Source organism: Miscanthus floridulus, chromosome 3, assembly GCF_019320115.1.
Source record: "Miscanthus floridulus cultivar M001 chromosome 3, ASM1932011v1, whole genome shotgun sequence".
NCBI classification, from domain to species: domain Eukaryota; kingdom Viridiplantae; phylum Streptophyta; class Magnoliopsida; order Poales; family Poaceae; genus Miscanthus; species Miscanthus floridulus.
In genome coordinates, this window is record NC_089582.1 from 140606985 (window position 1) to 140625142 (window position 18158).

Sequence of the window (18158 nt, forward strand, 5' to 3'; positions counted from 1 at the left end):
ACACCAGACAAATGACCTATTCCTTCCTTGGCCCTTGAATTTTTTTTCTTCCTTATTTGACACTGACTTCAACTTTCGTTCCCAAATTGACATTCCGTTGGAATTCCCGTCGTGGAACCGTCAAATGCCCTGCGAAAAGACAATGTTGTCCATGTGGGTCCCACCACCCTTCTCCCTTCTTTCCTCCCCTTCTCCCTCATCTCCTCCACACTGGAGCCTCCCCCTGCAGCCACGCCGGAGCTTCCCTCCTAGGCAGCCGCGCCTCCCTACGACTCCTCGGCGGTCTGCGCCTGTCGATGACGCTCGGGCGAGCACCGCTGGTGCCTGGACACGCATGGGCCTGGCGCATGGAGGTGACTCGCCGGGAAGGACAAGGCGAGCCCGGTGGCATGGACTCATCGGAGGAGGCCGAGGCGGCGCTGGTGCACAAGATCTCCGGCCTGGCCGCCGCCATCGCGAAGCTGCCGTCGCTGAGCCTGTCGCTGGAGGTGAACGCGCTCTTCACTGACCTCGTGACGGCCTGCATCCCACGCAGCATGGTGGACGTGGAGCACCTGGCCCCGGAGCTGCAGCGCATGCGCGCGTCGCTCATCCGCCTCTGCGCCGACGCCGAGGCCCTGCTGGAGGCGCACTACTCCGACCCACTGGCGACCTTCGACAACCCGCTGGACCACCTGACGCTCTTCCCCTACTTCAGCAACTACCTGCTGCTGAGCCAGCTAGAGCACGGCCTGCTGGCGCACCATGTCCCGAGCCCGCGTCGCCTTCGTCGGCTCCGGCCCGCTCCCGCTCAGCTCCCTCGTGCTCGCGGCGTGCCACCTCCCCGTCGCCGCCTTCGACAACTACATCTGCGGGGATGCCAACGATCGGACGCGCCGCCTCGTGAGTGCCGACTCCGCGCTCGCTGCGCGTATGGCGTTCCGCACCTCCGACGTGGCCGACGTCACCAGGGACCTGGCCGGATACGACGTCGTCTTCCTGGCGACGCTTGTGGGCATGGCCGCCGAGGAGAAGGCCCGCGTGGTGGAGCACCTCGGGAAGCACATGGCCCCCGGCGCCGTGTTGGTGGTGCGGAGCGCGCACAGCGCGCGCGGGTTCCTGTACCCCGTCGTGGACCCCAAGGAGATCCGCCGGGGTGGCTTCGACGTGCTCGCCGTGCACCACCCGGAGGGGGAGGTGATCAACTCCGTCATCATCGCGCGCAAGCTTGTCCCCGCCGTCGACGCGCACGCCGTCGCTGGGAGAGGGAGAAGGAGAGGAGAGGAGGGAGAAGGGTGTGGAGCATGGGCAAAATCGTCTTTTCGCAGGGAACTTAACGGTGGTTGGATGGAAAATCGAACAGAGTGTCAATTTGGGAACGAAAGTCGGAGTCAGTGTCAAATAAGGAAGAAAAAAATTTCGAGGGCCAAAGAAGGAATGAGTCATTTGTCTGGTGTCAAATAAGGAATTGTCTCTACAATAATTAGCTGACCATAAAAATTTCATCACAATTAAACCATATAAACTGCAGTTATGAATTATTTCAATTAATTACAGAAAAACATATATCTAAAACCACAACAAAAACTTTGTACTAAAACATGACGTATTATATGTTCACTGTGTAGATCTACTCATGTGGAGTCCAACAAAATTAGATTTTTCATTTTATGATTTTCTATGAATTATTATGATTTTTCAATGATTCAGTCAAAATAAATAAAAAAGAAAAAGACAAAACCGTATTCAAAATTGCTTATAATAGGGCCATGGAGGTAAAATGAACGGTTTTAAAAGTTGAGGTAAGTGCTTTGCCCGGTTTCGAAGTTCATGGAGGAAAAACGGATTTTCGCAAAAATTGAAGGAGATAATATGGACTTTTTCCAATTATTGAAGAAATTCTCAATTCCAGGTCGAACGGTTCATAGGAAACCGAACGGGGCCTTGGACGGCTCCGATCCGAACGCGTGTTCGGATCCACGTGTGGCGCTCAGGCCCGTCGTCCTTGGACGGCGGCCGAGGAGCACGCGGCGTATCCGCGGCTGTCCCCGGAGGACATCGAACCGCCGCCGCCGCCTGTCGTGCCGCCGGCCGGCGCCAACCCCTACGTGCTCTCCGCCCCGTCGTCCAACCCGCCCGCCAAGGGTGAGTCAGCGCCCGCCCCCTCGATGCGGTCTTCGCCGCTCATCTTCTTCTTCTTGGTGATCGCTTCGCTGCCTAGCTTGTTGCGGCCTCATCGCTCTGGTTTTGGGGGATGGTTCGTCGCTTGCAGGCGCTAGGGAGAACCTGAGGGAGATGTTCGGCATGGTGGGGAAGAAGTTCAACGAGGCCGCGCGCAAGACCGAGGGCATCGCCGGCGACGTCTGGCAGCACCGTGAGTGCTTCGATTTCCCCCACACTGACACCAATTCTTAGTACTACTACTACCACGTAGATGGTGGTGATCCGTCGCGTCCAATCAGAAACACACTAATAGTAACACGTGAACTATGCTATGTTCAGATAAGCAACGCACTAAGTAACTATTGTTACTGAAATAATACTCTAGTGTTAGTGCGATAGTAATACTCTGTGTGTGCATCTCTGCAGTGAAAACTGGACCCAGCATTACTGATACTGCCATGGGGAGGATTGCTCAGATATCAAAGGTTATATCTGAGGGTGGCTACGACAAGATATTTCAGCAGACTTTTGAGTGCTCGCCTGATGAGAAGCTCAAGAAGGCATACGTGTGCTACCTATCAACGTCGCATGGACCGATCATGGGCATCCTGTATCTCTCGACTGTGAAGATTGCATTCGGTAGCGACAGCCCTGTGAAATATGTGACTGAGGACAACAAAACTGAGTCATCCTTTTATAAGGTACGTGGTGCCCGCGTCTTTTGTTCATCTTCTTCTGTGTATGCAGTGGAGTGAGTTCTTTGGTCCTCTGAATTTGATGCTAAAAAAGGGACATTTTACATGACTTTGTTGTAAGATACTCTGGTTTGCATCAGAGTATGTGTGAACTTTTATTGTACACGACCAATTTGTTGCGAAATATTGATGACTTGATTTCACATTAGTTATCCACTGTTTTATTTGTAGTATAGAGATTGGTATGTGTGCTACAAAGTTGCTACTTAGTATAGTATATTGACAAAATGGAAACGGTAGGTTTGCTAGTCTTGGTCGATAAACATCTACATGCTGCTTTGTTTGAGTCTGAATTTTGGTCATTGAAAGATATACTCAGTTGTGGCTAATTCCTAGTAACAATCACGCCTGATCACTTATGTACGCTTGAACAGGTGGTTTTACCACTTCCTCACCTGAGATCAGTTACTCCCACAGCATGTCAGCAAAACCCTGCAGAGAGGTACATTCAGGTCGTTTCAGTCGATAACCACGAGTTCTGGTTCATGGGTTTCGTGAACTATGATAGTGCGGTAAAGAATCTTCAGGAGGCTGTTCGAGGTGTTCACGGGGCCTAGAGGCTGCCCATTATTTATCCTCTATGTGGATGTAGTATGTCCGTGTAAATGTATATGTGCATGGCACCTGTATAGTTGTGCATCTTGTGTTGAAATTGGTACACATCATTAAGTAGTGCATTCAGATCCTTAGCATGTGATGTTTTTGGATAAAATGTGTAAATACTGAATGAAGTTGATTGAAACCAGTATTGTTTGGTATACGCTATTTGATTGTTTGTTCCACGAGTGAAACATCCATTTCCATTGTATATCATCGCATACATCACCTTGAGCAGGTTATAAGCATGTATATGTTGCTTTGTTCGAGTCTCTCTGAACTTTACTGACTGAAAGATATATACACTTGTGGCTAATTCCTAGTTCCAACTATGCCTGATCAGTTACTCGCACAGCGAGTCAGCAAAACCCTGCTCAGAGATACATTCAGGCTGGCCTTCGTGAACTATGATAGCGCTGCAAAGAATCTTCAGGAGTATGTTCTTGTTGTTCATGGTGGCTAGAGATTGCCCATGTATCTATCCTCATGTCGATGTGCTATGCCCATGTAAATGTGTTTGTGCATGGCACATGTATAGTTGTGTTGAAATTGGTACCAATGTTTGTACATAAACCCTCTTTCTCGTTAATTGAAAGGCAGAGCTCCTGTCATTGCGTTCAAAAAAAAATTGGTACCAATGGACATCATAAGTAGTGCACTCATATGATCACACCTACAGTCATGTGATACTTTTGGAGAAGTGTGTAAACAATGAACCAAGTTTAATAAACCGCAGCAGAGAGGACCCAGGAACCCCTGCAGCCGGATCTAGCTTGAGCTTATGCCATACACATTTGGCAAAAGGCACAAAAGCAAGCTTTACAAGGCCTAACAAACTCGTGAATGAACAAGAATATTTAAACGGATAGTCCTTTTTTGAAACTGTAAACGGATAGTCCTCATGCTACGAACAAATACGAGTATGCAACCAAACGAGAACAGAAAGAGAAATTATGTTTCGGTTAAGGCCCGCGCGAGCCTTGTGTAAGCAAAGGCATCGCTGGCCTGCGCCTACCGCACCATTTTCTGCTATCAGAATCTGTGTCCAGATGAAAGATTAACATCCTAAGAACAATCCGCTGCCACAACTCACACGGATGAGAGCAAGGGTAGTGTTAAAAAGGGGTTCGCTGATGCACAATACAGTGTCCTGGATAGTGTTCTAGTAAAAAATGATAAAGCGCCTACAATATTCTCAACACAGAATGGGATGGGAACCTGTTGGGATCAGACAATCACTGTTGGAAGGAAAAAACAGCTTGCCATATTATAGACCACGTGATTATTTACCATCTGTACAAATTTACATCAGATCTACATAATTCACTAATAGGATAAGTGCACAGACCTGAGATGGCCATAACACTCCTCACTGCTCTTGAAGTTCTCCAAGCAATTCCAACAAATGTGGCTGCCACACCTACACTCAACATGGTTGCAACCTTCAGCTTTCTCAATTGTATATCCACATGAAGGGCAATTCTTTACATTCTCCTTCCCTTTGCGCCATTCAAGCAGAGTCCTCGCATCCGGGTCTGCCTTGTACTCTTTGTATGCCTCACAAGAGATAAAAGGATGGTACTCGACATGGCACTTGGTACAGGTCTCCACAGAGCAAGCCCCACAGACAAAGGGTTTGTCTTCTGCGCCTGCAGCAGCTACTTGGTAAATGGATGTGCAGTCAGGTGTGGGGCAGAAACGGTATAATCCTGCGCTAGATGCAACAAATGCATTCAAGGAAGCCCTGAACAGCTCGTCCAGCTTGTCAGGCAGGAGAGACCTCAGATCAGTTAGGAGGAGGAGCTTCTTGCACCCATTTTTGAGGCAACAAAGAGGGAAGCCATCTTGCGATTTTATGGCAGATTCACACTGATCCACCAAGCATGCCAAACAAAACATATGACCACAGGATTCAAGCTTAAAAGGATCTTCTAGCTCGCACAGGCAAATAGGACAGGCATTCTTTGATGGCAGTGGAGCATTATGGTCACTAGAGGCTATCAGTTCAGAGATCATCTCTTCCACCCTTTGCTTGTCCTCCTTGCTGCCTCGAACGTAAAGTGCCTGCCTTCGTGTATTTAACTGAAGATCTACTGCAGGAACCTCGTTCTTCAGTCCTTCTAAATCAGCTCCAAACTTTTTAATCACTTCCTTCATCAAGTTTGGTGGGAGGTTCCGGCCACGAAGACAAACTTCAAGAGGCTTCTTCTCATGGAGCTGTACAAGTGCACGAACCAATTTTTCCTCCGCTGCAGCCACCTTATCACTGCTGCCAAAGACCTTAATATTCAGACTTTGCCTGTCGTACAGAATGTAAGTCCCGGTCTCCTGTTCAACTGATTTCAAATGTTCCATACCATCACGGGACCATAGCAGTTGAACTGTGCTTAACATCAGATCAGGATGGTTTATAATTTTTCCTTTCATCAAAAGCTCAAGAGGCCTTCTCAAATCTGCTATTGTTTTCGTGGCATTTGCAGTAAGCTTAACACGGAAATTACCATTCTCGTTCTTCTCCAAATTGTATGACACACCTGCATGTAGGAATAGCAATGTGATTAAGACTTTGTTTCTGGAATACGTAGGAGGCTGCGTACCATTTCATTATAAGAGAAAAAAAGGGGGCACAAAAGAAAGACCCATGATGGTTCACACTCACGCGCAACATGACTCACACACCCCACACTGCATCAACAACATAGAAGGCTGGCCACTTAAAAAAAACACCAGCCAGGGAAAAACACCATGGCTAGGACTAGTGCTGTTATAGGCAGCCCGATGTAACTAAGACTTTAAATTCACTAAAGATCAATTTGTTTGCAGCCTAAAACGAAGAAATAATATGGTGGTGCACAGAATTATGCTTATAGGATTTAACTACAAGGGAGCATTGGAATATACCTATTCACTAATGCAACACATTCTTGACACCTAAGGCGGTTGTGGTTGATCTTTTATGATTTGTTTTCATACAGCTCACTTCACTTCAAAGTTTATTACTTTTCAATTGAGCCTTAGAAGCAAACGACGCCATAATTTTACCCTTTTCAAACCAAAATAGTTCAAACGGAGATCGCTATCTAATTGCCCATGCTCTGCAAGTTCTACTTACACTCAAACCTAGAATTTACAATAGGTTTCTTCCTGAAGCAAGTGAAGGCATGGGGAACAATATAACTGGATACAACCTGAATACCTGATCATCTCTTGGGCCTTCAAATAGGCTAGATTCCGATTCTTCCAGAAAACAAGAGCAACAAAGCTAAACAGACAACGACCATAAGTAGCTTCCTAGAGAGAAATGGTAGGGAGAAAGGATTTTCGAAGAGAAAGAGAAGGCCTTATATTGAATGAAATGCAATAAAGGATGACTCAAACAGTTTGTGACTGCCTCATATAAAACTGAAAAACAAAATGACAGTCAAACAAGAATAGGAGGGAATAACAGATTGTGGTTCTACCAACAGAGCAGCAGTAAGCATTAGAGGCAGCCAATTTTTTAATAACAAACAAGAACAAAGCAGTAATGCAGGAAGAGCAGAATGTCATGACTCATGACAACAGAACAGTAAGAAGATAGAAGCAAATTTTCTCAGGCGAGGAATACAACAATACCTTTTTGGCTACGGAAGCTCTCAAGTAGAACACCAACTTCTTGGCTGATGACATTGTATATGCGCATTGGACAGGAGACAGTACTATGAAATACATGCTGGCACTGGATTATCTGCCAAGGAAAACAACAAGGAAGAACACTTCCTTGAAGATGGTCCAGTGCTCTTGCAGCCTCTCTGTGAAAACTTCCATCAAAGGATATGGTAGCTCTCATCATTGAATCTTTCTCTTCTGGAGGGAACACGTGAACACGAAAATTTTGGCCAGGAAAATTCCTATTTGGCATGAATAGTGATATTGCTCTCATCAGTGCTTCTGCACATTCAGAATCAGAAGAGCTAGCTGTGGGGGGCGGTCCTCTAAGTAAGTGGATGTCAAGGATTCTCCTGGTGGTTGTACTACGAAAAGCATCATACAATTCTGGCTCTGTTACATGCAATGGAACCCCCGTGACAAAGACACAGTTTGCATACTTTTTACTAACCTCACAGTTGATATACCTTCCACCAACTCCAAGGCCAAAGCAGTCCTTTACAACAAATTCAGCTTCCCCACTAGCACATGTTACAAGTGCAAGTCCCCTGCTTGGCTTACGTGGCCAAGAAACTTTAGCTCTTACTGCAGGAAATGGTAGCCCTGAGTGGTTGTAAGCATTTACAGGACCCACCTTTAGTGAGGAACCATGAAACTCAATCCCATTCAATTTTGAAATGGCATGATCAGCATAATCTGGTTTGAGGAATGTAAACCTCCCCCACTTCGTTTCATCTGCATTTGTCTGAAAATTCCCGAGTTTATGAAAATTTGCTATACCAGGAACACGAGAATATACCAAAGCAATAAGTTCCTTTTCATCTATATCATGAGCATTTTGATGCTGAATCTCCACAGTTAGATGTCTCTTCCCAAGTTCCAAATGCTTGATTTCAGCACCAGAGCCAAATAATGCAATAGTACAGCCACCAGATCTTCTCTCGTCACATTCATCCCTCAGCATTTTAGCTTCAAATTCCAAAGCATCATTAACCATGCAAAAGACCGTTTCCATGTCATGTTCTTTAGCAAATAATAAAACTTCACTGCTACTGAAGTCTAAATCAACCATTATGCGGTCATCTCTGCAATCTTCTCTCAGAAGTGAGATGATTTTCTGCAGATTTTGGCCACATTTACCACAAAATCTTCTCAGCGATTTATTTCCAATCCCAGTAATCACTTTCCTCTGCAATTTACTCTCCTCCAGTGGCTTAATAAAAGGGTGAACTGTCAACACATCGTTACGATCAACAGCAGTTACACATACCAAATATTGATTCGGGACTGACAAGATTTCTGAAAATACCACCCATTCAGGCTTGCTGCCATAAGTCAACAATGAGCATGAAGGGTGAAGTTGCACAGGCTGATCTGCTGAAATCACCTGATACCCAAATTTCTCATGTCCAGAAAACATAGCAAGATTACCTCTAAGAGATGATAGAATAATCTTCTTTAGTGAAGTATCATGCACAGTAGGCTTCTCAGGGTTCCAACTCCAGTAACTTGGAACGATAATGTTTAGCTCATGCTTTAGACATTTTTCAAGTTCAGATATAGTTTCCTGGCACCTCCTCAGGGTCTTGGCATTGATACTATTCTGCCAGCACCACATATTTTTGTTATCATGCCCAGCCTCCCACTTCTTATAAACAGCAAGTGAAGTGAAAAGGTCTCCATCAGGGTGACAGAAAGGGACTTTCAGACGGTCAGCTTTATATTTCTCCTCATTAGTACCCACTCTACAAAATATGCTACTAGCATTTGCCATAACAGAGGCTAGGACTAAACCTTCTTTCATCAAACCATAGCTGAAGCAATCAAGCATGATTTTCCCAAGCCTTGGCTCAATGCCCAATTTGACCAGATCACGTCCAGTGTCAGTTAGCTCAAATCCACTGCATTTATATTCTATAGCACCAAGTTGTTCAAGATTATGCACAGCCATATTGATAGCCTCAGGATCTGGGGCATCAATAAACTCAAAATATTTTACATCTGTAACGGCCAAAGCAAGTATTCTCAGAACAGCGGTGCCGAGATGAACTTTACGAATTTCAGGTTCTTGATGCGCTTCCATCATACCGAAGTCAGATTCAGGGTAGAGCCTGTAACACTTCCCTGCTCCGGTTCGGCCAGCACGGCCAGCACGTTGATTAGCAGAGCTTTGGGAAATCCAATTTACTTTGAGTACATTGAGACCACTACTGGGAACAAATCTGTATTCTTTGGCCAAGCCACAATCAACAACATACTTCACTTCTCTTATCGTCAATGATGTTTCAGCTATATTCGTGCAGAAGATAATCTTTCTCTTTCCAGGGTAGCTTTTGAAGACAAGATTCTGTTCTACAGAAGAAAGCTTTCCATGCATCGGAAGTACCACAGCATTTGGATCACTGAATGTTTCACAGGCCCATTCTACTTCCAGTTGAGATGTCAAAAAAGCGAGTATAGCACCCTCTTCTTCATTCTTGTGGATTATGTTTACCATTTGTACAACATCAGTAACATAGGAAGCAGTAGCAGAAGCAACAGAAGAAATACTTGGTACACTATTCAATGAAGCCTCTGCTGATATATCAGGGACATATTTAATTTCAACAGGAAAAGTTCGCCCTTTAACATGAAATGTTGGACAGCCATAAAAATATTCAGCAAGTCTGTCAGCATCAGCAGTGGCAGACATTATAATGAGCCGCAAATCCAGCCTATCAAGCAGCTTCTTCTTGATCATAGCTAACAGAAGATCAGTATTCAAGCTCCTTTCATGAGCTTCATCTATAATAATATATGAAATGCCATCCAGACTCATATCACTCGTGCAGTAATGCAGAAGACAACTGTCCGTGGTGAATATAATCTTAGTGCCAAAACCTTGATAATTTAGTAAGGTTGAATATGACAGCACAGAACTGTCCCCATAACAACCCTTACTTTCTTCATCGACTCTATGTGCTAAAGATATAGCAGCAAGCTTTCGAGGTTGAGTACAGATGATGGAACCACCACCAGAAAGACCTGAGTCAGCAAGAAACTGAACCAGTTGTGTGCTCTTCCCAGAACCTGTTTCTCCTATTAAGACCATGACCTAAGGAAAATGGAGATCATTAAGTTTAGAGCAAGAATTTTTTTCTGAACGACAAACTATGCTGTCCAAACTTTTAGAAATAAATGAAAGTAAATAACAGCTGATTGTAGATAAAGTAAATTGCTAACAGATGAACATTGAACAGGCCACAGAATCAAAAGTTTGATGCCCCGTCAAAAAAAACATTCTTCTCATAATTATGGAAAAGCAAGAATGTTATGCCAATACACATGAGAATCAAAAACAGAGGGCTCAATTTCAGTTTATTTAGGATGTTGGACAACCCAAAGGTCGAATTCCTTCAATGCCACTAGAAATTACACTCTTCCCTATGTGCAATCCAAAGAAATGTGCCATTTGTTCAAAATTTTGAACCATTTCATGCCACTTCTGTTAGTTGGGAGTTATACTGCTGTGGAATGGCGAGGGAAAAGACAATTGTACCCACTAGGAAGTATTACGAGTAACTTGGCTATTTCCCTTTTGTACCATTACACTTATATATGTTATTATGTACCATACAGGCATAAATCATTCTGCATTCGTGCCAGTTTCTTCCTTTCATCTGATTTTTTCCCTGAAAGCTCTGGCCTCTCATGTGGTTTACCTTTATAGCACCTCAGCAGAGACAGCAAGCTTCTCCAGTTGGTGGTCTTGGGTGATTAAACAGATTGAGAAGGAAAGCAAGGGCTCAGCTCGTTAATTATTTTGGTCGCTTGGGAGATTTGGAAACAGTGCAACAATCGCGACCATACGACAAAGGCTTTCACTGGAGTATTTACGAAGAGGTTAGTACAGTAAGGAACTTGTGCTAGTGAGCAGACATTATGACCCATACAGAACGAAGCATCCAACTATCAAGTCTCATCTAGCCATGTGGAAGGTTATAAGTGTTGTTGTATTTGCAAAAGGAAAAAGGAGAAAGGAGAAAGGAATGGAGAGACAGAGAGGGGAGGGCCTATCTGCATATGCAGAGAGGATATGAATTATGAAGAAACAGAAAATGTTATCAATTATTGACATGATTTTTACTTGAATGAATAAAACAACATCGTTTTTTGCACCTGTTTCATAGTTGGGCAAAACAAAATCATACGTCAACTCTTGCAAAAAAAATCATAAGCCAATGTAGATTTTTCTTGTAATGTTTGGCAAAACTGTTGTGATTAGAGATAATATGCCAGCCGGATCACGCATGGCCATGCAAGCTGTGCTGGTGTTTAACTATGCTGCAATTGCACTATGTCATAGAGGCATTATGTCATGTTGTTGCATTTACACAAAGAAATAGCAAAGCCTTGCTTCATTCTATCTAAAGGGGCAAAATCATCTTTTACCTCACCACTTCACAGCATTCTAGCACCCAACAGAAGTGGCATGGAGAGGAGCAAAATGGCCAACTTCTCCTGAGTTATACTGTGGTCAAACAGCTGAAATCCGGGGTTTGATGGAACCCCCGTCACCAGTCCGGGTTCGAAGGCTGCCACAAACTCTTACGAACAAAATCAGGATGTCTGAGTTTTTTAGGAAACAAAAACTTAAACCAGTGGCCTATAACAGAAATGATTTTTTCTGTGACAAAAGGGAGGAGTATAATTCCCTATGACAAAAGGGAGGAGTATAATTTATAATGCATTAATTAAAAGAATTCTCTCTTACTACAGTCTAAGAAGGCACTCGCTACCAAAATCTAGACACAAGAATTCTCTACAGTTCTAAGCATACCGAGCACAAAACATCAAATAATTCACATGGCATTGCAATTCCCTTGAAGTTAAAATCACATAGCAAATTCCAATGACCCATCGTTACCTGGTTAGCGAAAATATAATTAAGAATCCTCCTGCGGTATGCATAGATCGGCAGGCCCTCCTTAAGCCTCCGGCACTCACGCAGCAGCATCATATGCACCCTCACAAAGTCCACATCTGCACCTTCCACAGCCCCAAACAAGTCGACACCCTCCTCCTTGTCCCCCGATCCGCGCGACATTGCGCGCTGTATCGACCACATCGCCTCCTTGTACTCGGCAATTTTGGCATCGATCAACTCCTTCTCAGACTCCAGTGTCTTCTTCTCGAGGTCCAGCTGATGGAAGTCGCGGAAGCTGTTACGCGAGCCCAGACGTTGCTTTACATCCCGTATGGACGCCGCGAGCTCGGCGGAGCGGGCGGCCGAGAGGGCCACGAGGTCGGAGTCTAGGAGGCGGGTGGCGTGGTCCGCGAAGAGCGAGGCGAACTGCGGCGAGGCGTGGGCGGCGAGGGCCGGGTGCGGTAGGTCCAGGGTGAGGAGGTGGAGCCCCTCGAGGCGGAGCGCCCACAGCTCGCGCGCGGCGGCCGCGGCGTCCGAGATGGAGGTGAAGACGAGGCGCGCGGCATGGCGGCCGGAGGAGTGGACGGAGATGCTGGCCGGAACCGGCGACTTGAGGTCCGCGACGAGGGCCTCAACCTCAATGGCAGTCGGGGCGGACAGATCGGGGCCCGGGCGGACGAGGAATACCTCGAACTGCGAGGGGGGAGGGGACGGCTGCACGCGGCAGTCGCGCTGGTGCTGGGCGCGGGGCTGATACCGGTGTTCGGTGCTGTAGTGTCGGTCGCGGTGGGGGTGTGAGTGAGGCTGGTACCGGTGTTCGTTTTGGTAGTGGTGGTCGCGATGGTGGTGGGGAGGCCGTGGGATCCGATCCGGCGGGCGGAAGGGTCCGCGGTCCTGAGATCGGCGCATTGCTGCGGCGGTGGTTGCGAGGGCGGCGCCGGCGGCGCAGTTTCCAAGGGTTTGGGCCTTTGGGAGAGGTTTTGGAGAGGGGAAAGCGGAACGGCCGCCGGGAACAGACGAGGCCACGAGGGGAAGAGGAAAAGGTGAAAGACGACAAGAGTCCCGATCTTAACGCGGGGCCTAGGTGATGGGGGCATCAGCGTTAAGGGACCTTAAATCTGGCTTTTCATTTATTTTTTTATTTAGAACCGTATTTTTCTTTCATAAATTTATACAGTATTTTTTTGAATCATCTAGATTCTTCTAGTATTCCTCCATCATATTTTTTTGTGAAATTAAATAAAGATAATTTTTATATAAAAATTATAGATCTCGACGAGATCTATAATTTTCTAGTTTTGAGTTTTTTCATTTGAAATCATTGAGATACTCAAAAAAAAATAATGATATATTTAGATATAAGGGTATTTTCGACTTTTCACACCTGCAGTTTGATGGCGTTAGAGCCTAAACTGACGGCAGTGGCATGGAGGGCACAAAAAAGTTAGAGCAGTGACGCTGAAGACCGCTGAACTTTTTCAGAGACACAGGGCATTACGATCTTTTTTAATAGCACACAAGGAATTCCTCCTTTGGCTTATAAGCTATATTTTTTTAAGCCAACAAATAGTATTTTTCTCTCACAATAAATCAGCCAACAATACTTTCCGTCGTACATTATGAGCCAAACAAACAGGGCAGAGGCATCATGCACGTTTTGATTCGTGTTATTTTTTTATTGTATATATGCCCTGATCATTTGCTGTTTTAAAAGACCACGGTGTCCTTATAAAAAAAAGACCACCGTGCCTGGCTCTAGTTTTTTATAAATAAAATGGTAATGACTTAATATAGGCCAGCCTTTTTTCCGTCAGGGCAAGGCTAATAATCAGCTGGTTCGTTTTGTCGTAAATGATCGTGGATTATTAACTGCTGGCTGGTTTAATATGAGAGAAAAATATTGTTTCAGCTTATAATAAACGATCGTACACGAGCAAGTGAACAGGCTGAATATTACCGGCTCTAAGGCTCTTTACAGCCTTATCTTAGCCCACTCATATAGTAGTTAGTTTTTTATTATTAATATATGACTCACTTATCTCTCTCATAAAGTTTCTTTGTTCTGGTGTCTAAACCGGCTGTAAGCGTACAGCCTGCTTCTCTTCTCTCTCTTCTCCACTCTCCTCTCTCCTCTACCTTAGCATTTAGCTAGCTTACAGCTTGTTATTATACTTGCTCTCACACAGCTCCAGCGCCCAACGCATGTGGTGGGTCCCACCAACGCACTGTTCTTCTTCCCACCACACGTGTCCACACCCAATGGTTTTGTGCTCGTCCCACCCCCTTCTTCCCCAACTCCGACGAGCTAAGAAGAGAAGGGATTTGAGGGAGGAAGTCTGGCCAGTCTATGGGGACAGTGGCAGGGCGGTTTAGGGATCGTAGCGGTGGTGGAGGTGGCCGGAACAAGGTAAGGCGGGGGAGCTCCATGGCCGGAGCTCGCCACGGAAGGAGGGGACGGGAAGAAAGCGGTCGCCGTGGGCGCGCTAGGGTTTCGCCCGAGTGAAACCCTAGTGTGCGGCGGCGAGGCAGTGGGCGGTCGTGGGGGTGAGGGGCGCTGGAGAGGGAGAAGACGCCGAGGAAGGAGCGCGCAAGCAAAATCGACCTGGCCTAAAAAATAGAGGGGCATAATTTTTGCCTTGCATAGCTCCTTTCCAAAAAAAAACAACATAATTCTATTTTCCTGATAAGTCAAATAGTTTCAACTTCAACCACCTACAAATATCTTTTATATCAATTAAATATCATTATATTTAATTTACAATATTTTTTGATAGTAAAATTTCGATAAATACTTATTTATCAAACTTAAGTACGAAAGTTTGATTAGACTCAAACCTAAAATTATTTTTTTAGATGAAAGGAGTACTATCTAGTACTAGTAGGAAGGATTGTGAATCAATCTGTGATATGTAGTATGTGATATGTAGTAGGATCTCACGGAGTCGTGATAAGATAATATCATATATTTTGATTAATGTCATGTAACCATGATATTAAGTTTAGGATCATGATCTTCAAGACAACATTTATTATATTCCCTTTAAAAATGTGAATTCAGGTTGTAAATCAAAATTATCATATTCTACCCTTTGCTAGTTATTATTCATGTATTATACTGAGTATATTTTTTGTTAATAGTGTATTTTCGCCTTTAATGCTAAAATTAGATCCTACATCGTATACAATCAAGTTCATTGAAAGGTTAGGTCACTAATGTACATTAGGTTACTTGTTTTAACTACACGTATCAAAATCAAAGTTGTAGACGCTTGGGACAGTTTGACAGGACTCCGGTTTCTCATAAAGAGGTTACGGTTCTGAAACCATTTCGAAAGACATCTAGCTAAAACAGCTTCAACGTCAGTTTTGTAATATTTTGTGTTAAGTTTATAAGGAGAAACTGGCAGAAGCCATGTTTTCATGGCCTTGCCTCAGTAAAAAAAAAAGAAGAAGCTCCAACTCTTACAAGGAGCTATTTCTTAAATGGTTGTTTGGCTCGATCTCGCGGCAGGAGCCACAAGAAACCAAAATCCAAGGCCGAAGTGCCAAAAGAACTCTAAATTTTAGGTATGTTTAAAATAATTCCTTAAAAAATATACTTTATCTATTCCAAATTATAAATTTTTTTGACTTTTTTAGATATATAGCTTTTATTATGTGCTTAGATATACTATGCCTGCTGGTGGTGGCTGACTTCCGTTTTCTGGTGCAAGCTCGTGGGAACAAACAAGCTAAGGTTGCTAGAACAAAGTGGCGAAAATTAGAAGGGGAGGCATCAAAGGTTTTTAAGGAAAAGGTCATTGAAAGAAGGTCCTTGGAATGATGAAGGCGATGCAAACAACATGTGGAAAAAGATGGTAGCATGCGTTTGGAAGGTTGCTTCAGAGGTGCTTGAGTGACCAAAGGGAGCGGATGCGACTCGAAAGACACTTGATGGTGAAATGAAGATGTGCAAAAGGCTATTAAGGAAAAGGAGTGCTATAAGCGCTTGTATCATGACAAGTGTGCAAACAACATAGAGAAGTATAAGGTGGCAAAGAAGACTGCAAAACGAGCGGTGAGTAAGGTAAAGAGGTGGGCCTATGAGGACCTTTACCGACGTTTGAGTACGGAGAAAGAAGAGAAGGACATTTATAGGATGGCTAGGGCTCGCAATAGGAAGATAAGGGACTTCAACCAAGTCAAGTACATAAAGGATGAGAGGGAGCAACTCTTGGTGAAGAAGGATGAGATCAGACATAGATGGCAAGAGTATTTTGATAAATTGTTCAATGGTGAGAACGAGAACACTATCGTTCAGCTAGACGACTCGTTTGATGACACTAACAGTCGCTTTGTGCGAAGGATTCAAGAATCGAAGGTAAGAGAAGCCTTGAAAAGGATGAAAGAGGGCAAAACGATGGGCCCTGATGGTATCATAATCAAGGTGTGGAGATGTCTCAGGGATATAGCTATAGTACGGCTAACTAAGATGTTCAACAATATCTTTCGATCGAACAAGAGGCATGAGGAGTGGAGAAGAAGTATATTGGTACCAATCTATAAGAACAAGGAAGATATCCAAAGTTGTACTAATTATCAGGGAATTAAGTTGATGAGCCACACTATGAAGTTATGGGAGAGTCATCGAGCAGCGCCTGCTAGGAACGACATAGATATCAACAAACCAATTTGATTTCATGCCCAGAAGGTCAACCACAGAAGCAATCTTCTTAATAAGACAGGTTATGGAGCGGTTTAAAGAGCAGAAGGACCTCCACTTGGTTTTCATTGACTTGGAGAAGGCTTATGACAAGATACCAAGAAATGGTATACGGTGGTCTTTGGATAAACATAAAGTCCCATCAAAGTACGTGACCCTCATAAAGGACATGTACAACAATGTTGTGACTAGTGTTCGAACAAACGATGGTAACATAGATTACTTCCCGATTAAAATTGGACTTCATCAAGGGTCAACCTTAAGCCCGTATCTCTCTGCCTTGGTAATGGATGAGGTTACCAGAAACATACAAGGGAATATCCCTTGGTGTATGTTGTTCGCTGACGATGTAGTGTTAGTGGACGAAAGCCAGGCGGGAGTAAATAGAAAACTAAAGTTATGGCGATAGACCCTTGAGTCTAAAGGTATTAGATTGAGCAGAACTAAAACCGAATACATGAGATGCGACTTTGACGGAGCTGCACAGGGAGAGAGAGATGTGAGTTTGAAAGGTCAAGTAGTGCCTAAGAAGGATACCTTTCGATATCTGGGATCAATGGTACAGAGAGACAGAGATATTAATGCGAACATTAGCCATAAAATCAAAGCAGGATGGATCAAGTGGCGATAAGCTTCTAGCATTCTCTGTAATAAGAGGGTACTACAAAAGCTAAAATGCAAGTTTTATAGAATGACGATTGGACCGGCTATATTGTATGGAGTAGAATGTTGGCCTACAAAGATTCGACATGTTCAACAACTAAGTGTTGTAGAAATACGCAAATTGCGATGGATTTGTGGTTACACGAGAATGGATCGAGTTCGGAACGATGATATACGTGATCATCTAGGGGTAGCATCAATTGAAGAAAAACTTGTCCAACATCTGTTGAGGTGGTTTGGCCATGTCCAAAGAAGACCTCCAGAGGCACCAGTGCATTGTGGAGTCCTAAGCTAAGCTAATAATATGAGGAGAGGTAGAGGAAAACCAAAATTGACATGAGGGAGACAATAAAAAAAGATTTGAAAGCTTGAGATGTACCTAAAGATCTATGTTTGAATAGGAGTACTTGGAAAACAGCTATTGAAGTGTGTGAACCGTGACTTGAGGCTCTTAGTGGGTTTTAACTATAGCCTACCCCAATTTACTTAGGACTGAATGACTATGTTATTGTTGTTGTATATACTATGCCTAGATGCATATCTAGAATTTTTTTTAAAAAAAATGGAATGGAGGGAGTACTGCCCTTCTTTATTATGTTTGCCACGCCACCTAATTTATATAGTTGGATGTGTCTATGACAACATTTTAGGACAGTGTTGGATGCGTCTCAAAAACATTTGCAGGTCATGCACAATCTAAACCATCTCGACGTAAAAATCGTTCCGTTCAGTGTGGAAGGCATTA

The 18158-nt window shown here is 44.3% G+C and overlaps 2 protein-coding genes and 1 pseudogene across 3 annotated transcripts; 2 read left to right on the forward strand and 1 right to left on the reverse strand.

Moving 5' to 3' along the window:
* The first annotated feature begins 389 nt into the window (after positions 1–389).
* On the forward strand, positions 390–1443 carry LOC136544561 (nicotianamine synthase 9-like; annotated as a pseudogene).
* A 305-nt stretch (positions 1444–1748) lies between these two features.
* On the forward strand, positions 1749–3655 carry LOC136544563 (GEM-like protein 1). Its single transcript, XM_066536682.1, has 5 exons — positions 1749–1754; positions 1974–2124; positions 2252–2353; positions 2569–2843; positions 3272–3655. Exons 1-5 carry the CDS (start codon positions 1749–1751, stop codon positions 3452–3454), a joined length of 717 nt encoding a protein of 238 aa, XP_066392779.1. The 3' UTR covers positions 3455–3655.
* A 1080-nt stretch (positions 3656–4735) lies between these two features.
* Positions 4736–13063, reverse strand: LOC136542626 (ATP-dependent RNA helicase DEAH11, chloroplastic-like). Of its 2 annotated transcripts, none has more exons than XM_066535140.1 (3): positions 12049–13063; positions 7110–10236; positions 4736–6028 (listed from the first exon to the last, which is right to left on the reverse strand). In XM_066535140.1, the coding sequence occupies exons 1-3, from the start codon at positions 12955–12957 to the stop codon at positions 4821–4823; spliced, it is 5244 nt and encodes a 1747-aa protein (XP_066391237.1). In that variant the 5' UTR covers positions 12958–13063; the 3' UTR covers positions 4736–4820. The 2 variants fall into 2 exon arrangements, with proteins under 2 accessions (XP_066391237.1, XP_066391239.1); XM_066535142.1 differs by lacking the exon at positions 12049–13063 and adding an exon at positions 11574–11711.
* Between the last annotated feature and the right edge of the window lie 5095 nt (positions 13064–18158).

What these genes read in the sequence shown, in the direction of transcription:
- LOC136542626 (XM_066535140.1), bottom strand. Translation starts at nt 12,957, where the DNA reads ATGCGCCGATCTCAGGACCGCGGACCCTTCCGCCCGCCGGATCGGATC. An exon ending in ATTATATTTTCGCTAACCAG is followed by an intron (nt 10,237 to 12,048) that starts GTAACGATGGGT and finishes CATTTTCCTTAG; the next exon opens with GTCATGGTCTTAATAGGAGA. An exon ending in GAGCTTCCGTAGCCAAAAAG is followed by an intron (nt 6,029 to 7,109) that starts GTATTGTTGTAT and finishes TCCTACATGCAG; the next exon opens with GTGTGTCATACAATTTGGAG.
- LOC136544563 (XM_066536682.1), top strand. An exon ending in GTCCAACCCGCCCGCCAAGG is followed by an intron (nt 2,125 to 2,251) that starts GTGAGTCAGCGC and finishes CGTCGCTTGCAG; the next exon opens with GCGCTAGGGAGAACCTGAGG. An exon ending in CGGCGACGTCTGGCAGCACC is followed by an intron (nt 2,354 to 2,568) that starts GTGAGTGCTTCG and finishes GCATCTCTGCAG; the next exon opens with TGAAAACTGGACCCAGCATT.